The 18,195-nt window shown below is 42.4% G+C and overlaps 1 protein-coding gene across 4 annotated transcripts in view; it reads right to left on the reverse strand.

Annotated features, from left to right (window-relative positions):
• LOC105487738 (family with sequence similarity 114 member A1) overlaps window positions 1–18,195 on the reverse strand; it is a 78,720-nt gene that overhangs the window by 4,209 nt on the left and 56,316 nt on the right. For all 4 annotated transcript variants that reach the window (XM_071093729.1, XM_071093730.1, XM_071093731.1 and 1 more), the window contains 5 exons: window positions 13,514–13,605; window positions 11,068–11,229; window positions 9,860–9,999; window positions 6,088–6,160; window positions 846–899 (listed from right to left, as the gene is read on the reverse strand). In XM_071093729.1, the coding sequence (XP_070949830.1) occupies window positions 846–899; window positions 6,088–6,160; window positions 9,860–9,999; window positions 11,068–11,229; window positions 13,514–13,605 (521 nt within the window). The remainder of the gene's footprint in view (window positions 1–845; window positions 900–6,087; window positions 6,161–9,859; window positions 10,000–11,067; window positions 11,230–13,513; window positions 13,606–18,195) is intronic.

Raw genomic sequence — 18,195 nt, forward strand, 5'->3', positions numbered from 1 at the left:
TTTTGTAATTTCCAAATTCTGCAATGGACAGCCACCTCAGGGAGCAAAATCCTATGATATATGCATCGCCCATGTTCAAACTTAGCTTGTTAACACCTTGTGCCTTCAGCTAGGTGCCCTGGGCACTTATAGTTTAGCCCCTAACAGAAGATTTTCCTCTACCAATCTTCTACCTTTCCTCTACAAGTAGAACACAGTGCTTATGATTCAAGAATGAGGATTCTTCCTGGACCTCTTTTCTTCTCTCTTAGGCGACTGTTTCTGGCAAAGACACAGCAGTGTTGGTTGGGGCAGCTTTATATCAACACAGCTGATGCTGCAAAGTCCTAGTGAGCGGGCAGTCCGCAGAGTGAGAAGGCACAGAGGATGGTGCCCTTGTCACTGACAGGGCATAGGCTAAACATTCTCCTGGTCATTGTTGCCAGCTTGGAGATTAGACCCAGCTAAACCAAAGGTTATTCTAAATCGAAGGAAGTGCCCATTTTTATGAAAATCACCAATGAGCAATAACCCCTCATTGCAGCCAATAATCACAGTGTTAAATCTAGTGTCAAATTTGGCAGCAGAAATCTGCTTCTGCTGGAGCAAACAGTGATGGAAATAACGTGCAAGCTTAGCATTTCTTTTTATAATCAGGAATTCTTGAAAATTAGGTATTGTTGCTTCATCAGAGGGTTTACAGCTGGTTGAGCTACACAAATATACTCAAAAAAGACTTGATGATGAGATTCAGAATTGCAATAACATTTGCTGTGGGGGAGAAAGACAAAAGGAAAAAAAAAAAGAAGCAGCAGTTCTAACATTTACTTTGATTCAGGAGCACTTTCTCTCCAGAGACCACTTACCTCTAACAATACGCTACTGAGCATGGGGTTGAGGACCTCGGCCTTCTTGTTGCTCTGTGGAATCAGAAGTATGAAATTGACAGATTAGTGCTCGTACCACAGGCACGTAAAATGTAATACACTGGCTTTGTTGAGGGATCCTCTATGGAGGAAGAGGAGAGGAAGTAGAATGTTTCCTACAGACCAGGCTTCATACCTGCTGCTGCACCCTTTTAGTATTATTTAGTTGCAATAGAAATCCTAGGAAGTAGGCAGGTATCATGATAACCCCAATTTAAAGAGGAGAAAATAGGGATCAGAAAGGCTGAGTAACTTGTTTAAGGTCACATAGCTAGAAATTGAAACCGAGACCTTTTTCACGATGTGAATTCTATAGCAGGTCTGGGATAAGAGTGAAGCGAGGGAGGCTGAGTTGTGTAGGCAGAGGGTTGGATGCTGTCTTTACTTAAAATTTTGATATTTTGATGATCATAATATTTTGGCATTGTTATTTTAAAATATATTTCATTAAAATATCTATCTAGATTCCTGAGGTTTTTTTCTGTTTCTTTTTTGGGCTCCCTTCCATTTTGCAGCTAAGTCCCCCACTCACCTAACCTAGTCTAAGCCCTGGTCTACTCTTCTTTTTCTTTCTTTCTTCTTTTAAATAGAAACATAGAAACTTGGTTATAGGGCATCTCCCCGAAGAGCAGCAAAATTAAGACATTCTTAAATGCAACTTGAAAACAGGTCTGCAGATCTACATTTGAAAAACGCAAATATATGTAAAGCACAGAGTGCAGTGCCTGGTATAAAGCAGGGGCTCAAAAAGTGAAAGGCAGGCCATGTGCGGTGGCTCAAGCCTGCAATCCCAGCACTTTGAGAGGCCGAGGTGGGTGGATCACCTGAGGTCAGGAGTTTGAGACCAGCCTGGCCAACATGGTGAAACCCTGTCTCTACTAAAAATACAAAAAAATTAGCTGAGCGTGGTGGTGGGCGCCTGTAATCCCAGCTACTCGGGAGGCTGAGGCAGGAGAATTGCTTGAACCCAGGAGGTGGAGCTTCCAGTGAGCCGAGATCACGCCACTGCACTCCAGCCTGGGTGACAGAGCGAGACTCCGTCTAAAAAGAAAAAATGAAAGTGAAAGGCAGAGTTGATATCATTATCTTTGCTTATGCTATTGGTCTATCAATCAATAGTCTTCTCTATCTAAGAGTTCAATCTATTCTTAGACCATAAACCATTAAAGGGATTGGAGAGAGAGAGGGCAATCTTATAAGTTAGCTTCTCTTACAGTACCTGGAAGAGTTCAGAGTAAACAAAAATACATAAATTAAATATATCTTCCCAGAGCAGCCCACTTTCATTGACGTTACTCTACTGACGGTGAAGTAATGTCTTCCTGGGGAAATCATAATGGAGTCTTGGGAGAAACCTCTTTAAAAACCTAGTCATTTTAGTAAGTAACCAGAAAATCCATTATGGTATTTGCTTTCATGTTTATTTGATTATCAATAAACCTCTAAAATATAATCAAATGAGGGCAATAAGATGACAATGGTTTTCAGAATCAATGAGGTGTGCAAGCAATTTAAATAGAGTCTAGAGAGCAATATACACTCATTAACTTCAAGTTATGAATAATGACTGCTTTAGAGAACAGAAACACTGACTTGATGTAAATGATTCATCACAGCACAAGATCGGAGGTACTGTTGTGGTGAGATGGCCTTTCTAAATTCTATTTTAGATCCAGGTTTTTCTTCCCCATAATGATAAACTGTGTAGTCCCAATTTTGTTCATGCAAACACTTGTACGTGTGTGTATATATAAATATATGTAAGTTCAAGTGCACAGCCATCTGCTACAGCCTTGCTACATAAAATATGGACCATGGATCAGGAACATTGTCGTCACCTGACTGCTTACTAGAAGTACAGAATCTCATCCTCATCCCAGACCTACTGAATAACAATCTTCATTTTAACAACATCTCCAGGTGACTCATGTGCACCTTAAGGTTTGAGAAGCACTGTGCTGGGATACAATATGTGAAAAGGAATGAAAAGCAATATCATGAATACTACCCACTCGTGTAGATAAATTAATGTTTAACACATATTATGCAAAATAGAATAATACAAACATGCACACAGACATTCATACTCTCAAGCCTAAACGAACATGGAGAACCAAAGAGTTGGTCTCTGTTTGATGTATCTGGTGGATAACCAACTGGGAATTAGGAGATCTACTGAGATGCTTGGGAGAATCAATGCACCCCTCCGTGCCTCAGTTTCCTCACCTAGTAAACTGTGAAAAGGGGGACAAGAGGTACAATAGAGCCTTAGGAACTGGAGTCACCAAGCTATTCCATCTTGATTAAGACCTCACACCTCTCTGCAAACCTAGTGTTTATATCAAAGTCCATGTTTATGGAGGTTTAAGACCTCACACCACTCTGCAAGCCTAGTGTTTATATCAAAGTCCATGGACATCAGGTAACTTGGACCACACCGAGGGTGCAAATGCATTTTATCCAGCCTATCATATCAATGAGCTTCCACCTCCCTTGTCATTCTGCTTGTATACAAGGCTGAAGGCCTGAAATCAGACCAACATAAAAGGTGCTGTTTTACAAAACAGGAGAAGCAGGTCAGATTTCTTGACAGCAGAATGAATAGGCAGTGCGTAGCTCACCCCTTCTTCACAGGGTCATTGACAGAAGTATGGGGGACAGGTGTCTTTTTGGGTGACAGCCAGGTCCATGGTCATCTCTCATTTCTTTTGAGAAATGCTCTTGGCCTGAGGAGGAGGAGGGGGCGTGCCCCAGAAGCCAGGTAGGTCTGCACAATGAGACACTGACCCCAGTTGCTGCTGAATGAAGCCAAGGTGGACCTGTGACCCATGCTGATGAGCTATTCAAACCTTTTTACCCAGGAACCAGGATTTTGAATGGAACGACACAGGGTTAGGAACTGCTGCTGTCACTGAGTCACATTCATAGCAGCACTTTAGAAAGAGTATGTGTAGGCCGGGCACAGTGGCTCACACCTGTAATCCCAGCACTTTGGGAGGCCGAGGCAGGTGGAGCACTTGAGGTCAGGAGTTTGAGACCAGCCTGGCCAACATGGTGAAACCCCATCTCTACTAAAAATACAAAAATTAACTGAGAGTGGTGGCCCACGCCTGTAATCCCAGCTACTCAGGACGCTGAGGCATGAGAATCGCTTGTACTTGGGAGGCAAAGGCTGCAGTGAGCTGAGATTGCGCCACTGCACTCCAGCCTGGATGACAGAGCGAGACACAGTTTCAAAAAACAAAAAAAGAGTGTGCATGAGCTCTGGGGCTGGGTCCCCACAGCGGTTCATTTCCCCCACTGCCTTTCATAAAGCCTCCTTTCTGTCTAAATTTTTTGGAACATGTTTCTGTTGCTTCCTGGTATGGTTTGAATTGTATCCCCTGCAAAAAGACATATTGAAGTCCTAACCCCCAGCACCTCAGACTGTGACCTTGTTTGGAGATAGGGTTGTTGCTGGTGTGATAAGTTAGGATGAGGTCATACTGGTTATGCTCTAACCCAATAGGCCTGGTGTCCTTATAAGCAGAGTTAAATCTGGACACAGACACGCATGGAGGGAAGGTGATGTGGAGACACAGGGAGAAAGCAGCCATGTCAAGACACACAGAGAGAGACTGGAGTTTTGCAACCACAAGTCAAGGAACACCTGGGGCTACCAGAAGCTGGAATAAGCAAGGAAGAATCCTAGAGGCTCTGGAGAGATCAAGACCCCAAAACCACCTTGCTTTCAGAACTATGAGAAAATAACCCAGTTTATGGTACTTTGTCATAGCAGCCCTAGGAAACTAATATACTTGAAACCAAAAAAAAAAAACAACCTAATTAGAATAGGAAGTAAAACTGCTGTTTCTCATGGAGAACATCATTAGACTTTGCATCCACAGTTTTAAAGGGGAAAAACAGGAAGGTGAAAGGGAATATTTTCCACTTTTCTCTAGGCTCACTAAGGTGAAGCTATATAACATGACTGATTGCCAAAGAAAACAACCAGAGGCCACACCCCCAAGTGAATGCTGAGCCTTTCAGACTTGTTACCCTGAGAATAGAAACACTTGAGCCAATCAGTAACATTTTTTTTCTTTTGGTCAAAGTCAAGTGCTACAATGAAGCAAAGAAAACTCTTATCTCGGCTGGGTGTGGTGGCTCATGTCTGTAATCCCGCACTTTGGGAGGCCGAGGCAGGTGAATCACTAGGTCAGGAGTTTAAGACCAGCCTGGCCAACATGGTGAAACCCCATCTCTACTAAAAATACAAAAATTAGCTGGGTGTGGTGGCATGTGCCTGTAATCCCAGCTACTCAGAAGGCTGAGGCAGGAGAATCGCTTCAGCCCAGGAGGTGGAGGCTGCAGCAAGCCAAGATTGTGCCACTGCACTCCAGCCTGGGCAACAGGATGAGACAGAAATAGAAAAAAAGAATACTCTTATCTTGCATGGTTTATAAAGTAGGCTCTGAGGCCAACAGTGAATGAGAATATTCAAAATTAATCATTTTAACAGATTCTGAATTACATATATCACAGATATTAAGTAATAAAAGGAACCTTTCATCTGACACTTTAAAAAAAAAACAAACAGGCTGGGCGTGGCTCATGGGTGGCTCATGCCTATAATCCCAGCACTTTGCCTGGCCGAGGCAGGTGGATCATGAGGTCAGGAGATCGAGACCATCCTGGCTAACACGGTGAAACCCCATCTCTACTAAAAATAGAAAAGAATTAGCTGGGCGCCTGTAGTCCCAGCTACTTGGGAGGCTGAGGCAGGAGAATGGCATGAGCACGGGAGGCGGAGCTTGCAGCGAGGGGAGATCACACCACTGTATGCCAGCCTGGGCAACAGCGAAACTCCGTCTCCAAACACACACACACATACACACACACACACACACCAAAACAAACAAACAAACAAAGAAAATGAGGTTCATAGAGGTTTGAAAACTCACTCACCCAACATCTTGTATGTCTGAAATGGCAGATTCAAGACTGGAACCCAGTCAGGAGAGTCCTAAGCTGCCTGTCCTTAGAGAAGCCGCTCTTGGCCTGACTTTAGCTTACATCATGGCACAGCTTCGGTTTTATGGAGCTACTAAAGAAGGCGCTGCAACTCCATATTTCCTCACAGCCCCTCACAGACAGACTTCCCTTAAAAAAGGTGAAAAAAAAATCAAGACTGTAATCTTACCCCAGCAGTGGTTAAAGAAGTGGTAAACTTCTTTGATAAGGAGGCCACTTCATTGCACATCGCAGTAGTTAATCTGAAAGAAGAAAAAAAAATGAGGCTTGGATGTTTTCAATAAGGTAAAATAATTTAACTGTCATGACCATTTCTGATACTAATTCATCATGACATTTAAAAGAATGCCACACACGCTTCAAGATGTTCTACAGAAATGTGCAGTCAGACGGTTTTCCTTAATCATCTTCCATGATTCGCAATCACAGTTTAATCTAATCCCGGTTTTCTTTCCATGCTTAATTAAAGAATAATCATCCAACTCATTTGACCTCTTTTAGAATGAAAACCATGTGCAGGAAAATACCAGGCTTGAGCTCCACATGTGTAGAGGTACACACGCTTGCCAGATGGCTGGTTTCCAGCTTTTTGGTCATTTCAAAATAATCAGGAACATTCACTGAGGCACTATGTTAAACACTTATGTGTGCCTGATCATATTTAATCCTCAGAGTGACCTTATGGCTTATATTATTATTTCCATTTTATATAGATGGAAAATTGGACATTTAAGAAATAGGTGGTTAGACACAGTGGCTCATGCCTGTAATCTCAGCACTTTGGGAGGTCGAGGTGGGTGGATCACTGGAGGTCAGGAGTTCAAGACCAGTCTGACCAACATGGTGAAACCCTGTCTGTACTAAAAATACAAAAAAGTTAGCTGGGCATGGTGGCAGGTGCCTGTAATCTCAGCTACTTGGGAGGCTGAGGCAGGAGAATCACTTGAAGCCAGGAGGTAGAGGTTGCAGTGAGCCAAGATCGCACCATTGCACTCCAGACTGGGCAACAAGAGCAAAACTCTGTGAAAGAAGGAAAGAAAGAAAGAAAGAAAGAAAGAAAGAAAGAAAGAAAGAAAGAAAGAAAGAAAGAAAGAAAGAGAAAGAAAGAGAAAGAAAGAAGGGAGGGAGGGAGGGACGGAGGGAAGGAAGGAAGGAAGGAAGGAAGGAAGGAAAGAAAGAAAGTTAGGTAACCTGCTTAGGACATGCAGGAGAGGAGGGATTCAAACTCAGGTGACTCTGGATACTTTGATTATGTTTTGATTATATGATTCAGAATAAAGATCCTGTAGAATATGTTTTTAATACTGATACCAAAATTCTGAATTTATGCTAGGCATTCCACTTCTAGAACTTTATCCCAAGAAAATAACGCAAGATACACACAAATATTTAATGAAAACAACATTTATCCTAACACTATGGATGACGACAAAAATGGACAACAATCTAATTACGTAATAATGTAGGTAATGTCTGATAGTTTTCTATCAGTTAGTTCATACAGCTCTCTTGAATAGTGATTAAAATGCTATGGGAAGAAAAATAACCCCAAGTTAAGAATCTTACATGTTAAAAGATCTAGTAAAGTCAGTAGAGGTAAGTTTTGCTTTGATAAAAGAGGCCTTATCTAATATATACAGATTTTTATGAGCTATATCCACCCATCCATCCATCCATCCATCCATCCATCCATCCACCTACCCACCCATCTATCCAAAACTTGTCTGCAGAAAGGGTCAAGAGTAAAGCCAGGAGATATCCCAGAGCCATTCAGTCTATGTTCTTGGGCAGGTGGGTGGGGAGGCACTTATTGTACAGACAAGTCAGAGACTGGGTGCAGCTTGGTAAGGTCAGGACAATCAGGGTTGGGAATCAGAAAGGAGTGAAGAGTAAGGTCATTTTCCATACCTAGGGGCTTCTGAACTTTGGCCCTCTTCTTTCCAATTAGTACTGCAAAGATAAACCAGTACCTACAGATTGCCCTCAGCATTTTCAACTTCTCTGACTTTGTTCTTTCCTCTTCCTTCTAAATGTTTAGGCAAGTGCATATTCTTTCTAGGAATATTAAGGTGCGGATTATGTGGTTCTCATAATAACTTCGATTTTTATATTCTTAGATATGGAAATCTAGACTAGATGACAGATCTTTACAAGTGAGGAAAAATGCCGCCAGTACAAAAGACACTAATGCTGACTTTTTGGAAGATCTTTCCACTATAAACTTACTCCCCAACCTACAATACCAAAGCGGTAATAAGCAAAGACTAGTTAGCTAGCAAACTGAGTGTGCTGAGACCTGTGTGTGTCCATCCCTGAATATTTTCAGGGGCTCTATTTTGGCTCCTGTGTCTGTCTAATAACATGAGGGTACTTAGGCCTACGTTAATTTTCCATATCACAGTATACAGTCATGTGCATAAAAGGTAAAGGCTTATTTTTCAGCTCCATACCAACTATTTTCATGAATACTCCATATCAACTATTTTCATGTATATTCACTAGATTGCATATTCACATGTGTTACGTATATATATATATTTGTATTTTACTTAATAAACTAATGACAATAGCTATTATTTATTGAAGAACATGATACAGGACAACACATATGTGCACACATACCACCCAAAAGTGAACTGGTTAATATTAGCGACCATCATCACCAGAGTTCGGAACATGGAGAGCTGGTATAAGTCCCCAGGATCAGTGGAGTATATTTGCCTATTTTGTGACTCTAGCTAGAAGTTACATTAAAGTGTCCTTTCTCTATTCATATATATGTTGGAAAAGTAATTACCCTCAAAAGGTTTTACTTCTAAGACTCTGATCTATTAAATAAGCATTTTCATGCCTCTGAATGATTTAGTGTGTTTTCCCTTAAATCTCTTCATAAATAATTCCTAGGATGGCTAGTTAAGTCTTCTTCTTCTTGCTAACATAATGCATTTGTTAAATAAATCCTTATTTCCGGCTGGGCATGGTGGCTCATGCCTGTAATCCCAGCACTTTGGGAAGCCGAGGCGGGCAGATCATGAGGTCAAGAGATGGAGACCATCCTGGCCAACATGGTGAAAACCCATCTCTACTAAAAATACAAAAAAAAAAATTAGCCGGGCGTGGTTGTGGGCGCCTGTAGTCCCAGCTACTCGGGAGGCTGAGGCAGGAGAATGGCGTGAACCCGGGAGGCGGAGCTTGCAGTGAGCCGAGATCGCGCCACTGCACTCCAGCCTGGGCGACAGAGCGAGACTCCGTCTCAAAAAAAAAAAAAAAAAAAAAAAAAATACAAAAATGAGCTGGGTGTGGTGGTGTGCGCCTGGAATCCCAGCTACTCAGGAGGCTGAGGCAGAAGATCGCTTGAACCTGGGATGCTGAGGTTGCAGAGAGTTGAGATTGTGGCACTGCACTCCAACCTGGTGACAGAGCAAGACTCTGTCTCAAAAAAAAAAAAAAAAAAGAAATCCTTATTTCTTAAGATGACCATAGAACAATGGAATTGGTTCACTTGAAATTTGAATATTTGGTCAGGTATGGTTGCTCATGCCTGTAATCATAGAACTTTAGGAGGCTGAGCCAGGAAGATTGCTTGAGCTCAGGAGTTCGAGACCAGCCTGGGCAACACGGCTAGGCTTTGTCTCTGTAATTAATTAAAAAATTAGCTGGATGTGGTGGTGTGCACCTGTGGTCCCAATTCCTGGGAAGGCTGAGGCGGGAGGGTGGCGTGAGCCCAAGAGTTTGGGGCTGCAGTGAATCATGATCATGCCATTGCACTCCAGCCTGGGTGACAGAGCAAGATCCCATCTCAACAAAACAGAAAACAAAAGCAAACAAAAAGAAATCTGAACCTTTTAGTGGCTTAGAGGGTGTGGGTGTGTATGTGTGTTTCTGAACGGTACCTATATATAGAACTGGGAAAATAATAATTTAAAGTAACATTTATTTACTTTATTAGAACTTTTGCTTGGTCCTGAGCTGGTTTTTCCTCTTCTTGTCCATGAAGAATTAATTCTGCTACTTTATGAAGCTGCTCAATACAGCGCGCTGTTACCTCTGCCAGACTTTCAATGGACAACATGTATACTTCCTGAAATGGATAAACACAAGGAAGAAATTTTTTACTGAGCAGATGCTTTTTTTAAAAAAATGCTGTGACATTAGAAGTGATATAATTCTTTCAAAAATACCACAAACATAACATGAAATTGTTAACCTGAAGACTACGAGCATATCTAAGACTTTAAGTGTAATGCTGCCAGAAAATGGAGGTGCTGTCAGGGCCCCCAGGGATGTGGCAAGTCTGTTCACAGCTGCATCCCCAGGGCTTACAGCAATGCTGGGTACAAAACAGGCAGGTGCTAAAGATGGTGTGTGGAAGGCTGGCTGAATGAACAGAGCTCAATGGATATTTTTCTTTACAGTGATCTAATCACTGCAACCTCTACCTCCCGGGTTTAAGTGATTCTGATAACTCACTCTCCCAAGTAGCTGAGAGTAGAGGCACACACCACCATGCCCTGCTAATTATTTTTAGTATTTTGTATATTTAGTACAGACGGGGTTTCACCATGTTGTCCAGGCTGGTCTTGAACTCCTGACCTCAGGTGATCCACCTGCCTTGGCCTCCCAAAGTGCTGGGATTACAGGCTCGAGTGACCGCACTCAGCCAAAAAGTTACTTTCTTCAAAATTAAAACTCAATGTAAGATGAAGTTACTACAAACTCCTTTATTGAACATAGGCAGGAAATAAATTATGCACACATAAATTTATTAAATTACAGAATAAAAGCTATGGCAATGAATTTTTTTAAAGGCTTCAATTACCTCATTAGTTACAGGGCATAAAGACATTTTATAGTAACACATTTGCATATAAGATGAAATTCTACTCTAAAGATAAATCAACTATGTTCCTAAAGATTTTTGTCCCTTTAAATTATAATTGTAAAGCTATGGAGAAAAGTGACAAAATCTGTGTTAAACCATGAATTATCCTGGCATAGAGAAATTTCAGTGTTTACTGCATTCCTACTTATATTTCTACAATATGGAACAAATGAAAAAGAAATGGCCTCTCTTCAATTAAAATTAAGCTGCTAATAAAATGAACACACTCTTATTACCTTGTAGGTGGACACTCTAGAATAAATTTACCTCTATGGTCTTAGTTCTCTTTTCCTCCTTTTTGTCTTCTTGAGGGTCTTGAGGTTTCTCTTCCTTTTCTTTCTTCTTTGTTTCCTCCTCGGACTCTTTTGCCACATCTACTGACACCACGGTCTGATCCTCTTCCACCCAGTCATGAGCCTTCTTCATGGCCTGCAAAGGTCCCCAACCAAACAACCCTTTTATGGTGCAAATATGGAACCTAAGTCATTCCAACCCCAAGACAAGAATCAAGTGTCTCTAAGCCTTCAGGAATGGATCTCCGTATGTTTGGAGGATGACGGGGCAATTTCTCAACCCCCTAAAAAGATAACCTTGTTGTTGCTTTCTGGCAAATATAAAGTAGAAAAAAGGGACAGAACAGAAAGTATGGAAAGAACAATGCAGGCCTGAGGACTCTTTAAAAAGCATTTAAAAATGATATTCAGATAAGAATAAAAATGACAGTCACATTGAAAAATCTATAGTATATTTTTCACTTTTCATGACCATCTATAAAAGAATAATAGTACTTTTAAAAATATATGTTAGAAAGGCTCTGCGTTTCTTGATTCATGACAGGTCTTCCACCCTCAAGGGGGAGAAGAGAAGGGCTGCTGGAAAGGTCTGGTGCTGCTCTGTGTCTAATTTCACACGAGTGCAGTTTACGCACTCTGTGCCCTACAAAATCATGGTTCAATTAATCAGAAACCTCCTCCCCTACCTGTTATTCCCTGAATTTAGAACGAAAGGGCAGACTCACTCCAATTTTATCATTATAGTTTAAGCTGTTTGCTTAAGTAAAAGTTGTTTTGGGGCTTAGACTAAACCTACTTCCCACCTTAAATCTTACACGCCAAAGTTAAAAATATCAGAGTGTTGAATGGTAAGTTAACAGCAAGAAGATCTGGGGAGAGAAAACCCAACAAAACTGGCCTTAGTGTGTCCCCTATTAGAGACAAAGACTTAAACCTAAGCAAATAAGCCAGTGGAATCTCAGAGCCACCACATGCCCCCTCTGAGCGGTGGCAGGTGCTGCACGGAGATGAATGAGGCAATTTCCCACTGTGTTCAAGTCACTGACCTGTCAGAATCAGTGACCCCATCAGAGATAAAGAAATTACTCATCTCACCTCCTCATTCTGCCCTTTTCCTCACCCACCCGGATAAGTGAGTACCTATGTAAACCACTGCTTGCTAAAAAGAAGAAAGAAAGAGAGAGAGAGAATGGAAAAACATCACGTGGTTTTAAGTAATTAATGATCATGGCCTCTAAAGAAACTTCACAGCAAGACCTTGTACTGACTTGCAAAACACACCGTGGTATTGTTAGAGGAACCCAGATTGTTAAAGCTGGAATGGTCTTAGACATGACGAAGCCCCTGTGCTCCAGGTGGAGGAACTATGGGGTTCACCTGGCTGAGGTGCCTCTCTCTACCGAATTCTGGCATGTTTCTTTACAGGGGTCAGGGGTGAAATTTGAAAAAGCCTCTTGGTGATTCTGCACCCTTTCCCCCTCCTCTAATCGGATGATAACTACTGCTCCGATATAACATTCTATTTTGCCATGAAAAGGTAAGTGACTTCTTCAAGGTCACAAGGTAGTTACTAGTAAAATTACAACTAAAATGCAGATCTCATGACACAGTCTAGCATGTTCTCCACCACCACATTCCATTATGTTGCCTCCTCAAATATTTTCATTTTCCCCCCCTTTTTTTTTTTTTTTGAGACAGAGTCTTGCTCTGTCGCCCAGGCTGGAGTGTAGTGGCCGGATCTCAGCTCACTGCAAGCTCCGCCTCCCGGGTCTACGTCATTCTCCTGCCTCAGCCTCCCGAGTAGCTGGGACTACAGGAGCCCGCCACCTCGCCCAGCTAGTGTTTTGTATTTTTTAGTAGAGACGGGGTTTCACCATGTTAGCCAGGATGGTCTCGATCTCCTGACCTCGTGATCGCCCGTCTCGGCCTCCCAAAGTGCTGGGATTACAGGCTTTTCCCCTTTTTTTAAATTTGAGATGGAGTCTCACTCTATCATCTAGGCTGGAGTGCTGTGGCACAATCTCAGCTCACCGCAACCTCGGCCTCCTGGGTTCATGCAATTCTCTTGCCTCAGTCTTCCGAGTAGCTGGGATTACAGGTGTGTGTCACCACACCCAGCTAATTTTTGTATTTTAGTAGAGACGGGGTTTCACCACGTTGACCAGGCTGGTCTCAAACTCCTGACCTCAGGTGATCCACCCACTTCGGCCTCCCAAAGTGCTGGGATTACAGGCATGAGCCACCGCGCCCATCCCCTCCTCAAATCTGAGTTACAGACCTCAAACTCCTCTCCCGGCACTATGCCTTATAAGATTTGGGGGTTTTCCATTTCAGATGCATCTCTGGAACTTTACAACAGAGACTCTTCCCTGCATTTTTTTTTTTTTTTAACCAGAAACTATAAATCAGACAGTGCTGACCTTATTGAGTTTGTCAGGTGTGGCCGCCACATGTAATTCAAAGAGAAGTTCTGTAAGCATGCGAGCAAATTCTTCTCCCTTTTCTTCTAAGCCTAGAAATAGAACACGACGGAAGAAGCGTGATTTATTTTTCATCCTTCAGGATGTGGCAGCTCCCCCAAAGTTACAATCTGCAGTTGGGGTAGACTAAGTGGAGGTTGTAGCAGCCTGCCCGCCAGCCGCCGGGCAAAGATGAATGTCTTCCATTCATGAGCACGGCAGTGAGGCAGCAGATGCATCCAGGTGCAGGGCCGCTGAAGTCTTGTTGCTTGGCAGCTACTGCAGGGACACCCCCAGGCCAACCCAAAGGCAACAAGAGGGCAAGGAGGGACCTCCCCTGTCTTGTTCACAGCTACAGGTGGTCAGCAGCTATTTGCTGAAAGAAGGACTGGATGAACAAAGGCATGACCTTTCTCAGGCCTAAGGGACCTGGGACAACATCATATTTATGACTTTGATATTGTTATGCTTAGCACTGCGACCCTAATGATATCCAGGTGCCCTTTTATGTTCACAGAGCCACAGTACTAAACAAGCTGAATTAGTCTCAACCATTTCTCTGGAGAAATTTCCCAAGGTTCCCTAGGATACCTGGCTGGTCCTACAATATTTCTTAACGATCTGTCTTCCTTTCACCCTGGAAGCTACTGAGGGACAGAGACAGTATTTCTTCCACTCACTCTTGAATCCAGAGCATCTAACACAATACCTCACGTACAACAGGCGCTAAAATGAGTATTTACAGAATAATTTATTAATACAGTGCCTAATATATAATATGATATATTACTATATATAACAGATAGTATACATTTTAAAATATCATATATCATAAAATAAAAAAATTAGGATCATTGTGGGCAATAAAGAGATTGTTAAAGGTTACAATCTTACTTTTCTCTTTTGAAGTATCTGCAAGGCCATGCCATTTTTAACGTTTCTGAAAGGTGCCAAAGAATTGATTCCACATGGGTTTATTACCACTTTGGGGGAGAATAAAAGAATCATTTATCTCACCTGACTACATGCTCTCAGACCTCTCTAAGAAGAAAATACTGTGGCGTATGCCAGTGTGGGAAGGCAGAGCCTTGAGGGGAGACTAAGCCATTTGAGAAACACTGCATCCAGCCCTCGTCTGGAGATGCTATTTTCTGTTTTATGGACAAAATCGTTAATCTGCAGCCCATGAAGATAGCCTGGCGTAGCTTGTAGGTATTTATTCAAAACATTTGGCTTAGATTTGTTTATTATTACCTATAACTCATACATTCTCATGAGGGAAACAGATAATCAGATACGGGAACTCATGTAACTCACACATATAACTCATATATTCTCATGAGGGAAACAGATAATCAAAACAGATAAGCAGACCAGGCACGGTGGTTCACACCTGTAATCCCAGCACTTTGGGAGGCCGAGGTGGGTGGATCATGAGGTCAGGAGTTTGAGACCAGCCAGGCCAAGATGGTGAAACCCCATCTCTACTCAAAATACAAAAATTAGCTGGGCACAGTGGCGGGTGCCTCTAATCCCAGCTACTCAGGATGCTGAAGCAGGAGAACTGCCGGGAGGTGGAGGTTGCAGTGAGCTGAGATCGCGCCACTGCACTCTAGTCGGGTGAAAGAGCAAGACTCCGTCCCAAAAAACAGAACCAAAAAAACAGATAAGTAAAACATTGATGGCAAGGGATAAGTTTTATGGAGAAGTATAAACAGGGCTAGCTGGGGTTTAGGAGTTTTAAATAGGAGGTGCTGTGGTCTGAATGTCCCTGTCCCCTCCAAATTCATATTTTGAAACCTAATACCAATGTGATGATAATAAGAGGTGAGGCTTCAGGGGTGTGATTAGATCATGAAATGGGGAGCCCCCATGAACGGGATTAGTGCCCTAACAAAAGAGGCCCCAGGGAGCTAGCTGATCCCTTCCACCATGTAAGGACAAGCTAGAAGGCACCATCTGTGAACCAGAGATCAGGAGCCCTCATTAGACACAGAATCTGCCAGCAATTTGAGCTTCGATTTTACAGTCTCCAAAACTGTGAGAAATAGATTTCTGTTGTTTATAAGCCACACAGTCTATGGTATTTTGATATAGCAGCCTGGAGGAACTAAGACAGGAGGGAAGCTAACAAAGGTGACATTTGAGTAATGTGCTAGAGGAGGAGAGCAATGAGCCAGCCACAAGATGTCAGGGGAAGAGTCTTCCAGCAGCAGTGCAGCAAGAGTAGAGTCCAAGAGGGTGTGTGCCTGGTTCGTCCACAGGAGCGGCAAGGGTGTCAGCGTGGCTGCAGCTAAGTGAGGGGGGTGTGTGCAGGCAGGAGGAAGAGACGGCTGTCTTTGCTCATGATGAAGCCACAACAAGCAAACCATTTTAACCCAAAGAGGTAAGTGCTCTAAGGGGACTTTTGCAGCATATAATCCAGTTTTCAGAGGGGTGTGAAGCAGGGTTCCTGGAGGAGGTGATGCCTGAACAGAGCTTTCAAGAATGAGAATGCATTAATCACACAAAGGGAGAGTTGGAGGGCTAGACAGTCTCAGAAACAGAGAGACAGAGACAGAGATAGAGATAGAGAGGGCCAGGCACAGTGGCTCACACCTGTAATCCCAGCATGTTAGGAGGCCGATGTAGTTGGATCACTTGAGGTCAGGAGATGGAGACCAGCCTGGCCAACATGGTGAAACCCCATCTCTACTAAAAGTACAAAAATTTGCCAGGCATGTTGGCACGTGCCTGTAATCCCAGCTACTTGGGAGGCTGAGGCAGGATAATCGCTTGAACCCAGGAGGGTGGAGGTTGCAGTGAGCTGAGATTGCACCACTGTACTCCAGCCTGGGCAACAGAATGAGACTCTATCTTGAAAAAAAAAGGAGGGGGAGAGAGAGACAGAGCTAGAGAGCTAGATTGATTCCATCAGAAGCTGATATTCTCTCTGCTGGGCAGAGGTCTTGGTCTAGTCTTCCCCAGGGAGGGACAGTGAGAGGGGCTGGGCACACCTGGGCAGCATCGACAAGGTCTCCTTCCCAAACTGCCTGCCCCCCACCCTGTATGAGGCAGTGCTGCAGAGCACAGAGAGTCCTGGGCTGGGATTTGGAAGGCATAGGTCCTACCCAGCTCCTGCATCTGCTGGTTCTGTGGCCTGGGGCCAGTCACAGAGCTTCCTCAGCTTCCACTGCCTCCTCTGAAAACTGAGGACAATAAAACCCACCCATCTCCTCTTTACAGCTGTTATAAGGACCAAATACTACAACAAACGTGAAAGTGTTTCGTAAACATGAAGTTTTATGTAAACAAATAATTATGTGCTACGCTGATACAAACATAGGGAGATTAAAAATATTTGGGAGGAATCAACACTAAATTAAGATACAAGCACTTTGCAGAGCTCCAGCTTTTAAAGGTGTATTAATTCTGTAAAACATACACCAACAACTTTTAGAAGCGATTTTAGAAAAAAAAAATCATAGAGAAAAATGGAGGTTGATAAAAACAGATGATAATAAATGTTGCAACAAACAATACCTATTACTACAATTCTTGGTCTGTATACATGACTGAGAAAATCTTCACCAGAGCAATAAAAATAGAAAATGGCCTTTTAAAATCTCTTCTCAGCCATGATAAATCAAATTAAGGGATCTATGGCAGTGTGACAAAATTACACTCTGCTGGAAAAACAAACATGCAAATCATTAGCTAACATTATTACATGCAGAGGAGACCGATATTAAATTCATTTAAAAATGATGGTTTATTACATTTTCTGAGAGTACCAAATAAATTATTTAGTTGTTAGGAGGCTTTTAGGAATGTAATGCTTACAAGGAAAAAAATGGATGAAAATGCTCGGTTTTCCTTCAGAATTTTGCTCCTGGATTTTCTGCTGGATTGCTCCTGGATTTCCCCCACTGCAAAGATTCCTTTCTATAGCTTTTGCATAATCCCAGAACCTTTCTGGAGTTGTGACACTTGATAATTGGATTGATTTAATGACAACGTCTCTATTCTTCTCTCCCACTTCTTCATTAAGTTTCTGAATGACATTTATTTATTAAATTAAGTTAATTAACATTAATAGTGTTTTGATAATCTGGAGATGCCCTCTTGGGAAAATTGATATATTATGGGAGATAACAGGGTTTTGTCAATTAAGGCGAGGCAAACCTCCCATTGCTAAAGCATGCTGTTCAGCACTTCAGGTTTTTTCTGTGTGTATGTGTGCATGTGTGGTATCTAAAGAAACCAAATTTATTGAAGGTCTACACTAGACTAGAACACATCACTTATAGCAACATTTTCTATTTAAGTTGAAATTAGGTTTCCCCTCCAAGAAATAGCACCAATTGGGGATGTAATACTTCTTTAATTACACTGGCAACAATGTCTCCTTGATGTTAGGGGGAATCTGGGATTCTCTTTTTGTCCTTTCTAAATGACACCCTTAATAGGGCCAAGGTCTACCTCAGACGTCATGACTCTTGAAGAGAAATAGCTTGATTCTTTTTGGTGATTGCTAGAAAGGGGCATCTGTTAGTTCACCTTGGGTCCACAAGGGGAGCTACATGACCTTTAACAGCTAGTGTTTTAGTTTCTTCATTAGAAAAACAAAGACAAGGCTGTCATCCTTTGTGACTCTGGGAGGA

The sequence above is a fragment of the Macaca nemestrina genome, chromosome 3 (genome assembly GCF_043159975.1).
Source record: "Macaca nemestrina isolate mMacNem1 chromosome 3, mMacNem.hap1, whole genome shotgun sequence".
NCBI lineage: Eukaryota > Metazoa > Chordata > Mammalia > Primates > Cercopithecidae > Macaca > Macaca nemestrina.